Consider the following 17,612-nt stretch of genomic DNA (forward strand, 5'->3'; position numbering starts at 1 on the left):
GTTTGTCTCCCTCTGTCGGCATGACCAGGTAATGACATAGACTGTATCCTGGAGTCCATCAGGATCAATCTGTGTTTCTCTGCTCCTCTATTATGGTCCCATGATGGTAAATGTAACAACAGCATGAATAAAACTCTATGAATAATCCCTATGTCCCTAATACATGCCCCTAACAGTTCCTCTCAACTGACAGCGTGTAAGCGTTTAACCTTTAACCTTTCCCAAACATCACTTTTTAACAGATTGAACATGTCCCTTGTATAATACAGTATACATCAATGACACAGATATTCAAGTTTTTGTACTACTATCCTAATACAAATGCTACCATCTAGTGGTGCATGAAGAAAATGCAACCACCACAATTAAAGGTCCTATATTAATCAAAATTTACTCCTGTGAGCTTTTAGTCATGTTTGAACTGTTACCTCCTCAAAAACAAACCAGAGTAGTGTTTTGTTTCATTCACACATGTCTGAGTAACTCTTTAATATTAGTCTGCCTGCATCTCCAAAGCTCAAAATGCTCTGTTACACCTTGTGATGTCATGACACGGTAGTTTTCATGTTAAAAGCTACTTTTTTACCTTTAGTTTAGTAGAAATTGGCAATTCCAGGGCAGGAATTATCCAAATTCTTCTAGGGAAGGTGTATAGAGTTTTAAAAGTGTGTGGTGCACTATCTGTATTACCACATGACATCACAAGGAGGAGTGTTTGAGAAGAACTCAGCCTAAATATGCAGGGTTTGTGTGTTAAACATGTGAATGAAACATACAGTACAGTTCAATTGTTCACCAAAGCCAAAGGGGGCATTGTTTTTTCAATTGTATTTGAAAGAATTTTGAAGTTCCCAATAGACCAATGGTCACATAGGATTTATGATAAATACTGATTTTGATCCAAAACTTCACAAAATACTTTTAAATGCCCTGCTGTCAATGTAGTTTGATCCCTAATTTTTGATGAACAGCTGAACTGTATTTGCTGCAAGTGAATTATATTGTTCTAGAAAAGTATAAACATGATGCTTCATTATTGTCTATATCCCCTCCTCACCTCCTCACTTGCTCTCGGGCGCCCCCTGCAGACTGTGACAGCCTGACGCAGAGCCTGTCGGACGGGGAGGAGCAGGAGCGGCAGCAGCAGGTGGAGCTCACCCGCAGCACATGCATGTCCCAGTGGAGAGCGGGCGCGGTGCAGGCCTGGCTCGACCTGGTGCTGGGGATGCCCATGTACGCACGAGCCTGCGCAGAAAACGTCAAGAGTGGAAAGGTACGCGTGAGATTTAGTTTGGAACAGGCATATACAGTTTATTGCATTGAACCCTTACTGTGAATGCGAGTGTAGACCTTGTTTAACAGTGTTTTGTTGTGGTCAGGTGCTGCTGGGTCTGACAGATGATGACCTGGAGCATGGTCTGGGCATCAGTAACCCTCTCCACCGCAGGAAGCTCCGACTGGCCATAGAGGACTACAGGAGGGCTGAAGGGGAGCATGGGTAAGACAGATGTTACTGGCATTTAACACGATAGAACTGACTGTAAACTCTTGTTGCCAGCACCTACTTGTTTTCTTGAATGCAACTGCTTTTCCTGAAATGTTTCACAGGTTGGCATTAAAGGGACAGTTCGAAATTTTGGATATAGGACCTTATTTCCTAGTGAGCCAAAGTGTTGGAGAAGTATAGAGACACTATTTTAAAAAAATATTCCATCCAGTCCTTGTATTTGCAGAGGTCGCTGGTGCTAGGCTAGCGCATGTCAACGGCCATAGTTATCCTGCCACTAAAAATATTACACTTACCCACTCCACAAAACACCTGAAGCAAATCTATTATTACGCCAGACTGTCGGTGTAAATGTCTGTGTTGATAGAATAATGTTTGAAATAAAACTAACCTTTCATCGCATGAATTGTCATATGTTGAGGGACTATTTTCTCATATATCAGTCCGCCGCTGCCAAGTTTTCTATCAGGAAGTACAACTCGCTGCTGCTGCTCAAACATAAATCCTTGAAATGCATGATTGGTTTTAATTCTAAAATTATTCTATCAACACAGACATTTACATGGACAGTCTGGTGTTATAATTGTTTTGCTTCGGGTGTTTTGTGGAGTGGGTAAGACTGGGGGTAAGAAGTTTTTAGTGGCAGGCTAACTATGGCCATTGACATAAGCTACTTAGCTATCCGAGCCCCAGTGGCCTCTGGAAATACAAGGACTGGATGGAATATTTTAAAAAAGTGTCTTCACATGTCTCCAGCACTCTGGTTAACTAGGAAATGAGGCCTTATGTCCAAAATTCTGACCTGTTCCTTTAAATGGGTCTATGGTGGAATTTATTAAGATAACATAAACATAAAGATCCATAGGCTCCATAGCAATAGATAATTTGTTGTCATACAGAACACAAAGCAGGCAAAGCAATAACAACTTTATGATGACAAGCAGGTGACAGACTCTCCACCACATACAAAATAATATAAAATAGCTACATGAATCTGAATTGTCTGCTTATGCTCCAGCTTAGGCCTGTCTAAAGCCTCAGAACTGGACCACCACTGGGTCTGCTCATCCTGGCTCTGTGAGGTGGGCCTTCCTCAGTACTCCCAAGTCTTCCTCACTCACCTGATCGACGCACGGGTTTTAAATTCTCTCAACCGCAGAGACCTAGAGCGATACCTCAACATCAATGACCCCTTCCACCAGACCAGCCTCCTCCTGGGTGTACAGCTGCTGCAGATGCTCAGCTTTGACAAAGAGGTCAGAGAAGAATCCACTTACAAATCTCATTTCACTTTTCATCATCTGCACATGATGTCTGTGATAATTGACTCCGGCTCAAGGCAAATCTCCACAGTCTCTTCTTTGACCTCTGTCTGTCACTCTAATTAGTCTGTCTGTAGAAGTGTGGAGTGGTAAAACTGGGAGAAATTAGGCTCATAATAGGCTACTTATGTTTCAGAGCATGTTGGACATCTTCAGTGTTTTGTTTGTTTAATAAAACTTAGGTGAGCTTATTTTTGAAATGTTGATTTTTATTTATTTTTTTATTCCATCATATTATTTGTGTGGACATTAATAAATAATCAGATGCTGAGAAGAAAAAATTGATTGTAAAACAAATATATAAATAATGTTGGTGGTTCTGGACAATAAACAAAGAATATTTAAATGAGATGACATGTTTTGCCATTAAAGTAAAAAAGACATAATTACCAGCCTTTTAAAAGACTAAAACACAATATGTAGACTTATAGTAGAATTACTCAATGTAAAATTTTATTGTATAAGAGTAAAACTAATCGCAATTTTTTTGTTGAGTACAAAAATAATCATCAAACTCAAATTACAGGGTTACAGGGGTGAGGTGCCTGCCAGATAGTACCCAAAACTATAATTTTAATAGAAGACAAAAGTATTATGTGATAAAACTAGTTTATTTAACTTTATAAACTTTTAAAGGAAAAGTACTCAAGTAGATACATACCTTCCCTCGTGTGCTCAGTTTACACAGTCTGACCCTGTGTCCCTCAGGCCCTACAGGCACGACGCGCCAAATGTGAACAGCTCGACCGGGATCCCATTGTCTGGACGTGTCAGCGCGTAATGAAGTGGGCCCGGGACATCGACCTCAAGGTACATTTGGGTTTGGGGAGGGGGAGAGAGGCGTCAGGAGGTTTCTGGGGCAGATTGGAAACAGATAGCACACGTGTTCAGAGGAAGCACTAGAGATAATGACTTCTTTGTGTTGACAAAATAAAAGGCTAATAATGAAGTGCCACAACAGACAGACAGTTATGGTTTTCATTGCAGTGATTTGATTTGCTCTTAAACTATTCAGGAAAGATCCAATCCTGTCTTATGTTTTCTTGTATTCATACTTGCTTGAATGAGGATCTAGTTTTGATTCTGTGTCATTAGAATCTAGTCGTATAGTAATTTGATTTTGATACAAAGGAAAATGCTTGATACTCAGTATTGATTTTGATTGACATCTGAATTTTTTTAGACAATAAAATGTAATTTTCAACATAAAATAATAATAGTATTTTGATATAGTTTTATACTAGATATATTATAGGTCAAGAATTCTCAGGAAATATTGATACTTGAAATTAGTATCAAGTTTTTCTACTAGTTTTAGAAGTAGTAGTATCACTGTTATCTTGTTATAGTAAGTGAATGATGCTCAAAAAATATTTGTATTATTATGGATTTTGTTCTTTTTTTAACCTCAAAATATTTTCAGTGAGCACTGAAACATTTTGAGAAGATGAAAAGAGAGAACAAATAACAGTTATAATAATACCTGCTATTATTGCTTATTGTGAGTATTTTCAAACTTGGATGAGTAATAAATGATCTTGTGTAGAAGACAGTAACAGCTTGTTGCTCTTCAGGAGTTTGCAGATAACCTCCAGGGTAAAGGTGTCCATGGAGCTGTGCTGGTTCTGGACCCGTCCTTCGACCCAGAGGCCATGTCCAAAGCCCTGTGCATCCCCACCAACAGACACATGCTGCACAGACACCTGTACGAGGAGATGAAGGCTCTCACTGCCCCACACTGGTACGTCTATAAAAAACATAACAAAATATTAATCTTGTTCACATTTATCTCTCTCAATCTCTTGATTTTTTGTGATATTTAGCAGCACACTTGAACCTGGAAGTGCCTCCTCTTCACCAGTCATCATGAATCGATTTGCAGACGAGAGGAAGTCTATGAGAAGATCAGGGAAGGTACATGCACTTTGCGTTTCAAATTAGAATAGCACTACTGGCATTAGGATTATGATATCCATTGAGCTTTTAAGTTTGAGTATACATCATATCTACACACACAAATAGACAAATTGTCCTGTTATGTAATACACAAACTGTAATTCTGTATTCTAATGAAGTTCACACACATCAATAATGACAAGGCAACAATCTTCTGGCTGATATTAGTCCAGATGTTGTCTATAATAATTATTTATGAAGCATTTACACAAAAATGCTTTTGTTAAATTTCAGGAAGTGAAACTAATTCTGAGTAAAAAACAAAAACAAAACTGAGTAGCCCAAATTAAGTATTGCATAAAACCCATTCCATTGTTTTGACTGGCAAAACAACTAATAATATTGTTTTGAGAATAGCAGTTGAAGTGAACTGAAGTTGTCTGACTGAAAGAAAATAAAATGGCCAAGTATCTGATGAGATTATGGCTATGAATAAAATAAATTCTGTTTCCAAGTTTCCTTATGTACTAGTCGATGTTTGCATTTTACCTTTGCATTTAAATAGTGCCCATTGACATTCTCAGGTCAAGCACCACAAACATATCAAAACACTTGAACCTTCCTGACACTAAAAATGCAGTTAATCTCAAAAGAGGAATTTTACCTGCGGGGTGCCTGCTCTTTCACCTAACACCTGTGAGAATGCGATAAATAAAACACAGACTGCATCCTGTCAGAGCTGATTTGGTTTTAAAATTCTCTTATACTTTTGCAGAGTCCATTGAGGTTGCGGGCCAGTAGTCATTCTGCAGAGCGAGCCCGGGGCCTCCACCAGACCAGCCCCAGCTCTTGCGGATCTTTACCCAGAGAGGGGAGGGCGCAGGCGGGGTCGAGAGGCAGAGGCAGTCCCATGCACACCTACACCAGCGTAGAGATCACTAATGTCTGAAAAAACAGCCAATATGCACTACTGTTTACAAACTGTTTACTACTGAAAGGCTGTGTGCTTTCCAATGGACTCAAAGGGACTTAAATTTTTGCAGCACTTGCTCTTTCCATTTGAATGTTTAGATTAGGTGTCTATTGCCCTCTGCTGGTAATTTAGGGGACTGAAGACAATTGAAATAGTAATTAGCAGCATGAATACTGGTCAAATAACACTTACATATATGTTCATAGTGAGGGAAATGAAGCACAGAAATGATCTTAACAGGTTTGGTGAAGAATGACTTTATATGAGCAGACGACATGGTTAGAAGGTGCATTATGTAACTTTTCTCGTGGAGCGTCCATCACTTGTTTGTTTCCATTAAAATGCTATAGCTTTGCTTGGAATGTTCCTCAGTATGGTATTAAATTTCTCTATTTTAGTTCACAGGTTTGTTACTATGAGCTGACTTGCCTCTCCACAGATCTCACTTGTAGTTTTGCCTGGCGCTTATCTCCATGAAGATAGATAGGCTTATTGTAATACTGCAAATCACAGAATCTCCATAGAGACAAGCAAATGACAGAAAAGCATAATTTTGGGACTTCTACCCTGTGCAAGTGGAGTGTTTAACTTATTGGAATCCATCATTGCCTTATAAAAGTTGGTGTTGAAATGAATTGTACATTTTTATACTGATTTTGTTTTGTCTTTTTCTACTTATTGTAAGATTACAAATTAAACTGAACATAAAATCTCATACATTTCTCAAAACTTGAATGTAATTCTCAACTAATCCCATGTTATGTCATTCATAATAGGCTAATAATATTGCATTTGTATTAGATACCGCTTTTACGGACGTTCTAACCATTATAAATTAGTCATGCACACACAATATTTTTATTAGGCAAGGTGGGTGAAGTCTCTTGCCTGTGCATTTGAGACACTGCCACACCAGTGTAGAACCTGGTATTCTTCCATCCAAGTATTAACTGGGCTCAACCCTGCTTAGTTTGTGTGATAATCCAAAACACTTTCACTATGTTTTAATGCAACAATAAAAATGCCTAGGGTAAAATGTATCTAAAGCCACAAAGATCCAAAAATACAAAATTGCATATTCCAGATCTTTTGAATCATTTTTACAATAAGCACCTGTTTAAAATCTTTCTTACAATGAATGCACCACTAAGAAATGTATATAGAAGTAATGGAGAATGTCAGAAAGCTTGTACATGAATGAATGTAAAGACAGAGTGTACAGACATTTATAAACATGCTATGGTGTGTCAGTTGTGTGGACCCTGGGGTGAAGCCGAACAGAAACTGGTTTGGTGGGATTTGAAAGTGGGAATACAACTAGTTCAAACCTGTACCGGTCTGTTGTCCTAACTGCAGGCATTCAAACTATGTGCATACACCTGATGTTTTCATCTAAACATGCTTATTGACTTGGAAATATAAAAGATCATGTTATTTTTTTCATGAAGAGTAAAATGCATTGAGCGAGTGCATTCAAGTGTGTGTAAATCTTGTATATGATGAAATACGATTGTAAAATATATATATATGTACTATATATAATCAGTATTGTAATTTTGTGTCTGATTTAGTGATTTTTCAACTCTGGAAAATGTTTATTGTTGACATGTCTGCAACCTATTCTCAGTGGATAGAAAGAACTGCAATAAAATATAATGCAATGATAAAAAATAGGTCAATATAACTGGAATAAATGAATGTAAATGTAATATGGCTGGTATTATTTGGTCATGTGTGGTTGTTGCATTTCTTAAATAACATGGGAAAGCAGACATCAACTAAACTACACAGACATACACCAGCCTATGTGTGCATTCCTGTCAAATATTCCTGTATAGTTTTTAGATTAGCTAGTACATGAGTATGTAATAATGTCTTCTCTTACATGAGGGTAAGTGGTATTGCTGTGGACAGATTTATTTCAAAATGCTCATTTTATTTCCATTTGATTTAATCATTTACAAAATAAAAACTATAATATTATTTTATATGTAACTACATGCTTACTGGAGTGATGCCATACAAAGCAGCATGGAATATTTTGGTCAGAAATGATTTATTATGTAATAGTATAAAAAAAAAAAAGCACAGAATAATCAATTTGATATCCTTGTGTCATTTGGCAAAACAGTGCACCCCCACTGTAGGGCATTTGGTGTAAAGACAAATCTGCAAAACTAGCACTGGGACTGCTCAGACTGAATACAATACAAAATAAAATAATGCATTATGTTTAAATGTTTATAATAATAGTGAGATTTTCTTGACACTTGTCCTTGTTCTTTGTTCTCAGTGGAGAGGAAGCGGCGGCGCTAGGACCCAGGGGCGTCTCTCACTCTGCGTCCACGACAGGAAAGGTACAACTACGGAGAGTTTGGCCAAAGTTCTCTACACGTTACTACTTTATTAGCCTACGACCTCGCCAAAACAATCACACGTTTTTATTGTCACGTTATAGTTTTATCCGAAGAAACCAACGTTGGCCACGTGTAGATTTTGTGTTATTTTTTGCGCGTAAACTTCAGGAAGCACCTGCGTAATTCAGGTAACCCACCCATGAAGAGGGAAGTCCTTGAGTGAAAGGTAAGGCCTCGATAATACTTTAACTTTATAAATCTTCTCTTCATGGCGTCCAAGGCTCTCTTAAAACTGAAATATTGGCTTGTGGCTGCACCAACTTATTAAGAATTGAGTGTCCAAGGTTAAAATGTGCTTGATGCATCCAAGGACGTTTCTGTCTCTCCTTCGCCTCTTTCCTAACAACTAAAACTAAGCAGTGCAAGAACATGTTTACCGCAATTTCACCTTCTAAACTTGATTCGTGTTCCAATTTAAGATCAATACATTTATAAATATTTGAAATCGATTGCACAGTTTTGATCATGTTTCTGACAGGTGTTTTTCCAGGGCATGTATAGACACACCCATAAATGTCACTGTTCAGAGGCTACGGTGTGCCAGTGCTTTCTGTTGTGACTCACTTACTACACCTAAATATGAGAAAGGCTGAAGTGGATAGAATCTATTAACCAGTGCATTCCAGTGTAGGCAGTCTGTATGACAATTAAGTTAATTAAGTGTACTAATTGTCAGTGTGATTTTCCAGTTTTGACAACACGTGCTATTGTGCCACGCTGTGTTAGGCCTACAGATCAGATAGTGATTATTTTACACACTTTGGTAAAACAAGGAACAATTCACATCAGATATCAGATATAAATAAATGATCATTGTGTATAAAATGACTGGTACAAAAAGTGAACTATTGCTTATTGCTACTAAATATGCAAAAATCACATATACAACTATATATCATTAATTAATATTCATTATTATAAGCATATATGTTGTCAAATTCAGCAGCTGAATTGAATATTTTGTCCATTTGGCCCTACAATCAGACCACTCTCATACTACTCTCATCTGTGAGTCTATAAATGATAATAAACCATTTGAATATTTGTGTTTTTTGCACCGCTCCTTCAGGTATGTTTTGGTTTTTTACATTTTAATGTTATGAACTTTGAATACCAGATTTTATCCATTAGAAACATTTCTGGCCTTGCAATGACATTATAACTATAATTATAAATCATATGTTTATTTTGTGATACATTTTAATTATTTTATATTATTATATTTTCCGTGTTACCATTTTTACAGAAACATTCGATATGCGATACATTGCCCTCTCATCCAGCCCTACCCCCTCAGAAAACAACTGAGAAAAATTATATATATATATATAAGTGTATATACAAAGGGTGTAACGATATCCAAGTCTCACAATACGATGTCGTCACTGTATGAACCTCACAGTGCGATATTTATTACGATATCATGGGAAAGCTCTTAATATGGTGGAGAGGGAGTAGGGATGTAACAATATCCAAAATTTCTCAGTACGATATTTTCACAATATATATCTCACGGTACGATATTTATTGTGATATTTTGTGGAGCTAACAAAACTGTGAATATGCTCCTTTTTCCTCTTAAAATGCCCTGACAAGACCTAATCCAAAGAACTAAGCCTTGAAAGTGCTTAGAACTGTTATTTCTTCTTCTACACTGAAATGGAGCAAAGGATCATGGTCTATCTTGTTCCCTCTGTCTTTTTTTTTAGCTATTGCTGCACCATAACTCTTAATTTAAGCAAAGAGGCTTGTAATTCGATATATATTGTGATGGTCCTCGAAATTATTGTGAAAATGTTGATGATACGATATCACGATATTTTGGTTATTGCTCCATCCCTAGTATATACTTAAATAGTACATACATATATACCAAAAAATCCTAATAAATCAGATGTTATGTTAACAGAATTGCATTTATTCTTATTTAGTCATAGATAGTATACTTTCTCAAAATGCTGCACTATTACTCAAATAATTTCCTTTGTACTTTTACTTGAGTAATATTATTTGACGTAACTTTACTCTTACTTGAGTACATTTTTAGCAGCTCTGCCCACTGCAAATCAGCTACAGCAAATATGAACAGTGATTGCTTATCTACAGTACATGAACATAATATTTTAATATGTTTGACTATTAATGTTGAAATAGTGAGAGAAACCAGGAGAGTTTAGCCCACTCTCATCAATATTTGGTGAGCTCATTGTTCTGAACTAAGCTTTTATCTGAAGAGCTGGAGACTCTGCCCACATCAAAAACTACATCAAAATCACCACCGCATTGCCATGACAACGGGTACTTCACAGGTCCACTAAAGCAATTAAGTGCATATAAGTGGACCACAATTAAAATATTACATTGGAATCTTAAATTTGAGCTATGTAACTTTTCTAAAGATTTCCACAGTATTGTTATAAACGCTCAATCTTTCATTAAATCAAATGCTTTTTTGCTCTCAGCAGGCTTGCTTCTCCACAGATCTCTGACTTGTAACTTCAACTTGATTTCATGGAGATAGATAAGTTACTGCTTTACTGTGTAACATTATATGCACCTCATTGACATTTCCATGGAGACAAGCAGATGGTTTATGTATTGTGTCAAATAAAAAAACAGTGGGCTGATACTGCTTTTACTACTTTAGTTCCATATTATTTAATTTGTTTTCATTTACATACATTAGAAGCAAAAATAGAACCAATGTGTTTGTATTAATTTTTCATTTTTTTATTTCAAAAGGTAAAATCTAAAATATGCCCTATTTTTGACTGACAAACCCAGAAAATATTTGTTTCTTTTTAAAGTCCATAGTAATTCTTAGTAGACGTACATATTGCATTGTGTTCTTGGTCTATTGCTTCCTCATGTTGTCAGTTGAAATTTACCTACATACTTATTGTTCTCCAAATGTGCCTTTGTAATTGCTAATGAGTTACAGATGTTATTGCCTTGCAGAATTTTAATAATTATTCTGAAAGGTTTTTTTTTTTTTTTGCTTGGTTTCTTTTATCCATCTTGTGTTTTTTGTCTTTGTGTCTTTTTCAAGCACTCAAATTTTACATGTGATCTCAAATGCTTTCTTATTTCCGCAGCTACACACTTAATTTATGACATCTAATTAAACAGTCTTCTGGACAGCATGGCATATGGTTCGCTGAAATACATTTGCAGTAAAAGCAATATATTGAATTAGGCCTATTATATCATCATGCTATAGACGTAATAGTATATAGTGTTGGTTGTTTCATAATAAAAAAAAAACCTGGCTGGTCACATTCAGTGCAGTCAAAATTTTATTTACATTTACAAAATTTAATTATACTTTTAACATTTCGCTTTACATGGCACCACCAATTTCAAATAACATTCACAGTAATAAAAATATTCTGGTAAAAAGGTCACAACTTACAAAACAAAGTATTCATCAAAATGTTATTTGTGAACAGGTTTGCATATTTTAATTTTATGGTCTGAATTTTACCTTTCTTTCACCCTTTCTATGGCTTTGAAACATCATCTAAATTCCAGTCAAAATCATTGTAGAATTTATGGCATTTCATTCTGCCTTCTGTCAAATTGTAAGCTTCTTCTAAAATAGTGTTTTAGGTTTGTTTTTGCCACAGCGTAATAAGGCAAAGAGAACCATATGGGCCATAGTCCTTTGCCTCATGTACGAGGCTCTATTCACGCTTACGTCACAAACCAGGAAGACGTTTGGAAACATACGATGACAACCTCCAGTGTAATTATCGACACTGGGCTTTCCGACCAACTGTGATAAAAACCATAGAACTATAATTAAACCATAATAAAATGATTGATATCAAAATAAAAATATGAGAATAAAAAATATTTTTTTTTATTATAGATCCGTAGATAAAAGCCATTAAAGTAAATGTGATCAGCTGTAAAATGAAGACTGCAGACGTATGTGCTGTTTGAAATAATCTTGAATTTGGCGCCTCATCTCTTCTAATCGCATGTACCTAATGCGCTCGGAGTTTTGTGTCATTGGGGAAATGATGAAAACTGAGGTATGGTTGTAATTGTTGATTAGCCGAAGATAACGGAACGCTACAAAGTCATGTAGATGAAGAAAACTGGGACATTTTCTCATTTTTCCTAGATCTTGTCAGACTTACTACCGCAAACAGAGCCCGCCGGAAGTTGTCATCACATGTTTCCAAATGTCCTCCTGGTTTGCGACGTAAGCGTGAATAGAGCCTATTGGAGCCAACAAGAAATGACGGTTTTACATGCTTTTTAATTAGTGCTATTGCTTTTCAAGTGCAGAGTTTTATACATAAGACAACTTATTTTTACAGATTCAAAATAATAATAAAAAAATACATCACATATTATTATCAGTTGCAAATTCTGATACATTTGTGACTGTGTTAAGGGTTCAGATCAAATTAAATATATTTGTAATAATGCGAGCCTCCCCACTATAACACTACTATGACTATTCTGTACTTGGTTGTGGTAACTCCTACAGTTTAACAGCACTTTTTGTTAAAGCGGGCGGTACGTTGATGTTGAATGAAGCGATTGGGGCACATTTCTGTCTCTTCTTTTTGAATGACTCATGAGTGTGACTGACTGCTGAGGTATACATGTTTAAACAGGTTTTTGCTCTTGTTAATTGTCTGTTACCTTCACACTGGTCTCACTTAGTCTGTTGTTTCCTCATTTTATCCTCAAGCAAAAATGGCTTGCATTATTAATATTACGCGTGGTATTATTATATTATATTATTGTTTTACAGCATCTGTCGGGTTAATAATCTAAAACAAATAAACGTACTCATAGAGAAAACAGGAAGCGCAGGTCAGTAAATGTCATAGCAGCCACAAGTACACTGTTGAATGTACCGTATACGTCAGATGAAGCAGGTTGGCTATGTTCATTTTCTATTGTTGTTGTTGTTCTAATTTGAGCAGGCATAGATACTAAAAGAGTCACATTCACAGGACAGAGATGAACCTTTCCTGAACAGCTTTAGATCTTGAACTGTGTCAGAACAAGAAAGATCACAAAGACCACATGCGCCCAGGGACCACTATGCACGACTGAGGGATTACACAGATATAAGATCACATGGTAATAATGCTGGAAATGGCATTCAATTGTCTAAATAAAAGTATTTTTATTTTCATTATGGTGTCGGAATCGGTATTGAGTTTTAAGCCTATTCCTTAGTTTGAAACTTTACATCTTGGGTACTCTGAGGATGAGAGAGGGGAGAGAGCGCTAGAGCCATTTTACCTGTAGGGAAATCTGTACTGAGTTCTGCCTGTCCCTGCTGACAGTGGCTGAGTGGTTGCTTTTTATGGTTTTGCTTTTATGATCCATATGAAAATCGTGCTGCACATTGCTCCTTTTTAATACTGATTCTCAATCATAAAATTCAGGAATACGCTTGCCTGGAAATCCAGAGTGGTATTGCTCTGTTTTTTTATTTTTTATTTTAATTTAAATCAGTATCAGTCTGGTCCCCACACCCTCAGACAAATGTCAAGTCTGGACAAATGTGATTATGCAATCAGATTTGTTTTTTCAGTGACGCATGTAAAACAAATTTATATCGCCATAGATTAAGTTTAGAATTTAGGGCTTTGCTCATTGATTCTGCAGAAATCTGCAATGTTTTTCAGTCCCATGTGATATATTTTTTTTCCTTTATTCTGTCTGATATGGAGGACTGTGTATCCACCTGTCGATCACCACACTCACATCTTCTTAAAGTACTGAAGTGTGTATTTTGGATCCCAGGCAAGGAATGAGCTAAAATATATCAGTAAATGTAATGGTTTCACGTATTGCACAAAATATGAATGGACCACAAAAGTGCAGAAATATCACTGAATACCCTTGTTTGGAAGATTATACATGATGTTCATTTTTGAGGTCATTTTTATTGTTTTAATGATGATAATTAACTTGGTATTCTAACTTTTCTTCAAAATAACAAATGTGATCTCACACTCCAATTCATAATACATATTTTTGAATACAGTTGTCCATTATCCAATCACTACACTTCAAGTCACTGTTTAAAATATAATACCCCTTGTTTGGTTTGTTTTTGTTTCTATATTTTTGTATTGAAATCTTAAACCATGGAATTTGTGGATCAATAAAGACTGTCTGTCTTACCTCTGCAGCAGGATGTGCTCCAGTCCGGGAATCTGTGGGAGCCGCTCCCGCCCTTCCAGCTCAGCAGCTACTGGTTCAGGGGCCCACTATGCCCTGTGTGCCCTGGGCGTGGGTCTCATCGCTCTGGGCATCGTCATGATCGTGTGGACTGTCATACCAGTGGATGGAGAGAACACAGGCAATCCTCCAACCACCACAGCTGACAACTCCACAGTGCCCATAGACGAGGATGAGAAGGAGAAGGATGACCGGACAAAGTCTTCATCCGTGGCGATGGTGCTGGTGGGGGTAGGGGGCGCCATGCTGCTCCTGTCCATCTGCCTGGGAGTGAGGAGCAAGAGGAGAGCCAGGAACGAAAGGAACCAGCCAGCCCAGACAGGTGTCCCCTTCATGGAGCATGTAGCCGGAGAGCAGGAAGAACCGTGAGTCACTGCCTTCTGCTCAAGACTTATTTAGACACGGCAGACCAACCTGTTACCAGGCACATATATAGGACAGGCACGGGAAGATACTGAAATGTTGTGACACGATGAGCAGGGCCAAAATAATTGCCATGAATGACAAAAACTCAATAATTACTAAAATTGCTGACCATTTTAAATTTTATGGAAATTAATAATTATATTATTATGAATACGTTTTATGTTTAAATAGCTTTTATAGGATTGTAGTTTCAGAAAAAATGATACAGTAGAGGACATAGATAAGTAGCTTCTTTCTGCACAATCTAGTGTTTTAATGACAGTTATTTCTGTCAGTGATTATCAGAATTATACAAAATGTACCATGAACGAATGATACTTACTCCTTTTATTGCAGTAAACTAAATTATTGTTTATTGCCCCATGCCTAGTATAGGATTAGTGTACTAATGTTTCATTCATGTATCAGAGATTGAAAGAGAATGTAACTTAATTTAGGCAAGTTTAGAACAAAAAGAATGAAACCAGTCAAATTGTAATTTTATTAGTTCATATTTAATCATATTAGAATATAATGTATATTTCTTATATGAGAATATAATGTTTGACTGCCTCATTAACTCTAAGACCAGCAATTTGATAAGTTACAATTACCACAGTCTCTACACATTTTAACCCCAAAGCCTTTTGTTATAATGGAACAGTTGTATTCTGTAAACAAAAATGTAGCAATAATAATTTCTATGCAGTTCCATCTAGTAAACCTGACTATATATTTATGTTTACAGAGTTCCAGACCCAGCTGCCTATAATGTCCCAAGTTACGAGGAGGCAGTGGGCAGTGGTAACTACCCAGTCCGCCAGAGCAACCTCCGCAACAGTATGACCCACCTCCCTTCTTATGAGGACATCATTGCTGCAGTTGAAAATGAAGGATCTGAACCTACAACCAACAACCCCCCCACAGAGGAAACACCCCTGAACGGCCAAACCCCCGCCCCACCCCAGAATACCTCAGAGTCCCAAGGTGAGGCCAGCGCTCCCGAAAGGAACCCCTCCCTGCCCACTCGCAGCAGCAGTAGGGTCAGCCGACTACTCCAGCCTCTCCGAGTCAGAAGGATAAAATCAGACAAACTGCACCTAAAGGACTTCCGCCTCCAAATCCGCAATCCCACCACAAATCCAGTCACCATCGAGCCCATCACCCCTCCACCGGGATATGAGAACAAGATGCCTGAACTGAACCAGAGTTGAGTCGGTAGAGAAGAAAATAGATGGACATTTTAAAAGACCCATTTCAAGGTTGGCATTGTGTTGGTTAAATGTGGTTGGGAGGCTGCAGCTGCTCCCAAAAGGAAAATATTTCAAGTAAAACTTGTTCTTTGTGTATTTTCATCTATTTATTTTGTGAATGGCATATAAAAAGAGGCATCTAGATGGAGCTATGATTAATGCCACCTGATAAGGGGTGCAGTGGTACAGTGCAGCGCCAGAGGAACCTTCTCCAAACCTTGAGCTGCACAGTGTCAAAATCCAGGTTTGGGATTGAAGACCAGGATACAGGGAGCAAATGTCCCTCCACAGCGAAGGGTCCTACCTGAACCACAGTGTGGAAACAGGACCCTCCTGGGTAACATTTTATAATATCTACTCTTTAATTCGCCTTAATAAAGCATTAAGTGATGCAAATTTTGACACATCTAGGGATAAGATATTATCAGCAATTTAAACTCCGACAACTGGATTTAATACCTTGATAAAGCATTAACTTAAAGCAACTTAATTCATAATGAACAAATAGTATAGTAACTACTGAATAAGAGGTTAGGATTAGGAGTTAGAATATTAAAGGCTATTCAAGTTAGTTACTAAACCTGAATCATTAGGGTTAGGATTTGTTCATGCTTTATTAAAGCAAATGAAGAATTAAGTTATTACAAAGTGGTACTTCCTCCTGTTGTGAATCCATTGTGTTAACCACTCTGCCAACCACTAATTCTTATAATGTGTTTGGAATGAGGAGGCCTTATGTTTTTAACTGTGTATATTCGATTAGGAATACAAATCAATAAATAATAGCAAATATTTTATAAATATTCCTCAGCAATTACAACATAATCGTGCAAACAACATATTTTGATGTAACATTCAAGATGGTAAGTATCTAACTACATGTTTTGTGCTTTTTGGTTTGTACTGTCTGTTATTTTTCTAAATGTAGGATTATGGTAAAAAAGACAATATACCTTTTGTACTTTTTATGTACTTTGATGGGTCTGTGTGAAATTGCAGTATTTTTTATTGTGTTTTTAAAGGATGTGGCTATTATCTAGGGCTTACAGTAGACCAATAAAAACATGTTTTGAAAGCCTACTGAAATACTTCAGAAGAAAACTAAATGATTAAATATGATTTTATATGTTTGTATTTTAATAGGGTGTTGTTAGTAATAAATTGTTTATATTATGTCGAAAGTGTCACTTTGTTGTGTGTTTTAAAAAAAAAAACCAAATGGCCTAATAGTGATATTCACTATTATTACATGAACTACTTAAACCAACAGAATCAAAAAAAAGCAGTCTCAACTCTTAAAAGACGGACCAAAGCTGTTTGTTGATGTTTGGCTCCTCCTAGTGGTTAAAAAACTTTAGGCTCACTCAGTGAAGTTGGATCTCCCTACTTGAGTTGACTTTGTGTAACGCTGAATTCGCCGGAATAATACATTATAATTAACAGTGAACTATACTATATCTAACTGTATACTATTGTATTAGCTACATGCATTTATTTACAGCAGCATTGCATAGACTATGTTAAAACCCATGTATATTGCATTTTCTTTTCTTTTTTTATATTTCGGAATATGCTTGGTTTAGTTACATAAACCATCTCGATGTGACCGAACATACCCTG

The 17,612-nt window shown here is 36.8% G+C and overlaps 2 protein-coding genes across 2 annotated transcripts; both read left to right on the forward strand.

Moving 5' to 3' along the window:
• The first annotated feature begins 20 nt into the window (after positions 1-20).
• Positions 21-6,296, forward strand: LOC129410995 (kazrin-A-like). The gene is made up of 9 exons (XM_055160337.1): positions 21-28; positions 177-196; positions 1,089-1,273; positions 1,344-1,498; positions 2,526-2,763; positions 3,538-3,639; positions 4,404-4,570; positions 4,653-4,743; positions 5,501-6,296. The coding sequence occupies exons 1-9, from the start codon at positions 21-23 to the stop codon at positions 5,672-5,674; spliced, it is 1,140 nt and encodes a 379-aa protein (XP_055016312.1). The 3' UTR covers positions 5,675-6,296.
• A 1,754-nt stretch (positions 6,297-8,050) lies between these two features.
• Positions 8,051-17,162, forward strand: tmem51b (transmembrane protein 51b). The gene is made up of 3 exons (XM_020934128.2): positions 8,051-8,281; positions 14,286-14,699; positions 15,488-17,162. The coding sequence occupies exons 2-3, from the start codon at positions 14,290-14,292 to the stop codon at positions 15,951-15,953; spliced, it is 876 nt and encodes a 291-aa protein (XP_020789787.2). The 5' UTR covers positions 8,051-8,281; positions 14,286-14,289; the 3' UTR covers positions 15,954-17,162.
• Positions 17,163-17,612: the final 450 nt, after the last annotated feature.

The sequence above is a fragment of the Boleophthalmus pectinirostris genome, unplaced genomic scaffold, assembly GCF_026225935.1.
Source record: "Boleophthalmus pectinirostris isolate CB_2022bp ecotype Guang Dong unplaced genomic scaffold, ASM2622593v1 HiC_scaffold_3, whole genome shotgun sequence".
NCBI classification, from domain to species: domain Eukaryota; kingdom Metazoa; phylum Chordata; class Actinopteri; order Gobiiformes; family Gobiidae; genus Boleophthalmus; species Boleophthalmus pectinirostris.